Here is a 4,698-nt window from a genome sequence, read left to right as displayed (position 1 = left end):
TCTTGAGGACAGAGACTTGTAGTTGATATTTTTCTAGTGAGGGCAAAGATTCCTTAAATGAATTAATGCTTGAACATGAATAGGTACATGCTATAAATTACAATATGTTTCTTTATATCTGAAAGTTAAAAGGCTTAAATATAAAAGTTACTTCAAGTTTACTTAAGACACCTTCACATATGTTTAAATCCATTCAAAGTGAGAGAATCAAGTAACAATAGAGATATATATGATTATATTAAATCAAAACTACATTTATTGGGACCCTTCCATCGTTGAATAATGTCAGTTTTATTGGAATTGAATTCTTCCCAATCTCTAAGTATTGTCCTAAGATTTCTTACCTTGTTATGAAGGCCGTTACAACAATTTGAATGAATTGTAGTTGTCACATGAATGTCAAATGTCCCATGTGAACAAAAGCTCACAAAGAATCGAGTATCAAGAAATCCAACTTTCACTCCTATCTCATGCATGACCTTATCACTTCTTATTTCAATAAAGACATCTTGGTCATGCTTGTTGGGATGTGTTTTTCTTGAATCATACCAAAACTTGTAGAATTTTATTGTTCTCTCATTCGAACGTGTGAATGTATATCCTCCATTAGGGTCATTATTTAGGGAGCTTGCATCACCATTGAAGCGATCACAAGAAATTTGGAAATCTTTATCTGGCAAAAAGTGAGGAAATGGATTACGAAGCCAAAGAATGTCAGCATCCTACATCAACAAGGAGGTGTATTAAGTCAAGAATCATGTTTTTCTTCATAAAGGAGGTTGGTCGTGTGAATTGGCATATTATCAATAAAAATTAAATAATACCTTATGTTACATGTGGAAAAACAAAGCACTAAAGCAATATTAACATGTTAAGATCTTTTTCTATATTATTACTTTTTCTTTCTTGATCATATTCACAATTCATTTAAATGTGGATGCCAACATTACATGGGGTTAAAATATGATGTTTTTAAAAAAATGTGGTAGATAATGTGATTTAAAAAAATATGGTAGATAATGTGGTTAGTTGCAATGCTAATTTCTTAATGAAATTGCATCTTTCAAAAGAACCCTTAAAATAAGCCATAACCCAATTTGGAAATGTTGTCTTGGTGCATGTGAACTATGTTTATGAGAAAACTTGGGATGATGGCTAATGGATGGATAAAGAGTGTAAAGCGGTTGATTGAGTGTACTCTAGATGTGGAAGGAAAATGGCCCAAAAATCTAGCTAAAGGTCAAAGAGCAAGGGGTGAGGACAGATATATGGAAAGGAAATGGACGAGAGGTATGAAAAGGAATGGTGTGAAAAGATCTAAAACCCTAAGGTTAAAGTTAAAAGAACACATTATCTCCATCTTTCACCGCATGCTAAGCAATGGCAACCAAGTTCTTGCTTCTCATTTTTCATGTTGGCAAAACATCCTATAATTAACAAGTCCTAGAGATTCAAGCTCAATGATGGGAGAATGATGGCAAGGTTTTGTGTCTCCTTTTTTTTCCCCCCTTTTATCATAGATCTCAAAGTTCACGTGTTTTCTTTTTATGTAGACTTGTGTGTGTGTGTGTGTGTGTGTGTGTGTGTGAGAGAGAGAGAGAGAGAGAGAGAGAGAGAGAGAGAGAGAGAGAGAGAGAGAGACAAGCATACAAAGAATATGAAGCTAGAGTTTCAAGCTCAATGGAGGCTCAATGATGGCAAGGCTTTGTGTCTCCTTTTTTTTTCCCTTTTGTTGTAGATCTCAAAGTTCACATGTTTTCTTTTTGTGTAGACTTGTGTGAGAGAGGACTTGTGTGTGTATGTGTGTACGTGAGAGAGAGAGAGAGAGAGAGAAAGAGAAGCATACAAAGCATACAAAGAATATGAAGCTAGAGTTTCAAGCTCAATGATGGCAAGGCTTTGTGTCTCCTTTTTTTTCCTTCTTTATGTGTGTGTGTGTGTGTGTGAGAGAGAGAGAGAGAGAGAGAGAGAGAGAGAGAGAGAGAGAGAAGCATACAGAGAATATGAAGCTATAGCCCTTCCTCAAAACAGTGTTGAGGAACTCAATCCTTCTCCACATCATCTTCACATAGTCCTTGCTCATGTAGGCTTTGGCGCCAGAGAAATCAACTCCTTTCGTTTGGACTTGATAACAAAGAGGGTGGAGCTCCATGCAACGCTCATAAGCCTTTTGGTCGAAAGCCAAAATGATGAGGTGCTTCAGCAGGTTCTCAGAGCTATGGAGCAGCCGGAAGCTCTCTAGGAAAAGATCAAGCAAGGAGTTGGGCTCTGCCCAGGCCCCATTCACGCCTGTAAAGATAATTGTCTTGTTAGGTAGCTCAGCTTCTCGCAATAGCCTGGTTAACACGACCTCCTGCTCCTCATTTTCGCCTTCCCATGAGCTTTGGCCCTGCAGTATTTCATGTAAATAAAGAGTGCGTTAATTCTTTGCTAATCATTGTTATCTGAGTGATTAGCGAAGAATTCTTTTCTGATCGTGATTATGAAGTGATGTTGCTAACGGTTATTTCAATGGCTTGCGACCATATATTCATAAAGTGGAAGGACGAGGTTTGATTTGCTAAGCGTTTACTAATCATGATTAGGGCGCAAATCAATGAAGCAGCAACAAGAGGTCTATTGGGTTTGCTAAGCATTTCACTAATCAATAATAGGGGTAGGGTGGGGGTGGGTGTGTGTGTGTGTGTGTGTGTGTGTGTGTGAGAGAGAGAGAGAGAGAGAGAAGCCTGCACTAATCATTCACGTAGAACAAATAATGATCGATTCTTTAAGCTCTCGCTAATCAAGGATTTGCGCCCATGTCTTATCAAGCATTCACTAATCAAGATTTGGGCCATATAATTAATCACGAGGAAAGTTTAAATGAGTCTAAAATTATTAAAGCAAATTATGGTTGCATGAACGATATGGGGCATGCAGGATTTGCACGAAGTGCATGCTAATGACGTGCTTTAAAAACGAGATTAGGCAGCTTACTTGGAGAAGGCTGATATGGGTGGAGTTTTGAGAGTAGCGGAGGGCGAAGAGCGCGGACAAGGCGAGCACCAGGAAGAAGCAGAGGGCCGCAATGGTGGCCGAAGTGTTTATACATGGAAATAGGCGGCGGAAACGGGCCGCTAAGGCGGAGGGGGTGGCGGCGTTCAGCCATCCGACCGCCATGTGAGAAACTGGCGTAACTGTCAAGCCAACAAATGTATGAAACCTTGAGTTTCAAGAATGTCCCTTTTAACTCCTTCAATGAAGAGTTAAAAGGGTCATGATTTCATTGCCTTACATGGATGTGCAAATAGAAAGCACATGGTGGAGAGTCATCATTACATTGACTTTTTCAAGCCATACTAAAATGAAACCTTATCTAAAAACACTCTTATTCTTGAAAATCTCATAAAATATGTTTAATGGAAATGCAAAAAAAAACATTTTGGTGCCATATCTGATCTCAAGTGAATAATTAATGTCCCTTTCAATGAAGAACCAATTTCTCGGCTTTAGAATAGGTCTCTTGAGGGCATAATGTCCCTTTCCCCTTCTTCAATGAAGAACCAATTTCTCGGCTTTAGAATAGGTCTCACAAGTGAATATAATGTCCTTTTAACTTCTTCAATGAAGAACCAATTTCTCTACTTTAGAATAGGTCTCTTGAGGGCATAATGTCCCTTTCCCCTTTTTCAATGAAGAACCAATTTCTCGGCTTTAGAATTGGTCTCACAAGTGAATATAATGTCCCTTTTCCCTTCTTCAATGAAGAACCAATTTCTCGACTTTAGAATAGGTCTCTTGAGGGCATAATGTCCCTTTTCCCTTCTTCAACGAAGAACCAATTTCTCGGCTTTAGAATAGGTCTCACAAGTGAATTCTCCAAGGGTGCATATTCAAAGTGTGCTTATTATAAATTCACAAAAACTAGATTTTAAAATAAGTCTCACGTGAATTTATCAAGTGTGCATTGATGTTGGGTTCATACCTTAGTTTGAATCCTAGTGTGAAACCTAGCCCCTCTATAGAGCAGTGTCCCTCTCTCTCCTCCGCTATATCTAACATGCCTCCCCTCCCCTCCTAGGGACACCCATCCTCTCATGCTCAAACCATGCGACAACACCTTCATGCATGCAAACAGTGCACACACACACACACATACTTGCATGGAGTGAACCTCCCCCCCTCTTGTCCTTCCCTTTTTTATCCATAACATTGTATGTGTGTGTGTGTGTGTGTGTGTGTGTGTGTGTGTGTGTGAGAGAAAGAGAGAGAGAGAGAGAGAGAGAGAGAGAGAGAGAGAGAGAGAGAGAGAGAGAGAGAGAGAGGGGGGGACAAGGAGATGAATCATTTGGTTTGCTTTTATATTTCTTTCTACACACCTTATGTTTATTAATGCTAATGAGCTCGTATTTCATAGGGCTATGTTACTATTCAAAATCTTCATATTTGGTTGGATTTTTAAAAATGTATGCATGTTTATGTAAGAGTGTATGCCACTATAAGAGAAGGTAGGCATAGCCATACCGTACCTAGAGCCGCACAAGAACAAAGGAAACAGAAAAGTGAAAAATTATGCAATGTGCTATACATGTGGCTATGGGCACATGGTTGTGGCTGCATGTATAACTGCGTGCATAGCCTCGTGTATAATTGCACACATTAGCATTGTGTATAGCCTCATGTATAGCTACTCTAACAAAAAAATGGATAGAATGGGGG

General features: G+C 39.0%; 1 protein-coding gene across 2 annotated transcripts; it reads right to left on the bottom strand.

Annotated features, from left to right (window-relative positions):
* Positions 1-218: 218 nt before the first annotated feature.
* Positions 219-4,026, bottom strand: LOC147605555 (uncharacterized protein At4g15970-like). 2 transcript variants are annotated; one of them, XM_086793185.1, is made up of 3 exons: positions 2,977-4,024; positions 1,997-2,389; positions 219-722 (listed from the first exon to the last, which is right to left on the bottom strand). In XM_086793185.1, the coding sequence occupies exons 1-3, from the start codon at positions 3,157-3,159 to the stop codon at positions 234-236; spliced, it is 1,065 nt and encodes a 354-aa protein (XP_086649311.1). In that variant the 5' UTR covers positions 3,160-4,024; the 3' UTR covers positions 219-233. The 2 variants fall into 2 exon arrangements, with proteins under 2 accessions (XP_086649311.1, XP_086649312.1); XM_086793186.1 differs by having other exon boundaries at positions 478-673; positions 2,977-4,026.
* Between the last annotated feature and the right edge of the window lie 672 nt (positions 4,027-4,698).

This window comes from Cibotium barometz, chromosome 59, assembly GCF_041138505.1.
Source record: "Cibotium barometz isolate CiBa-2024 chromosome 59, ASM4113850v1, whole genome shotgun sequence".
NCBI classification, from domain to species: Eukaryota; Viridiplantae; Streptophyta; class Polypodiopsida; order Cyatheales; family Cibotiaceae; genus Cibotium; species Cibotium barometz.
This window is presented reverse-complemented; position numbering and strand designations above follow the sequence as displayed.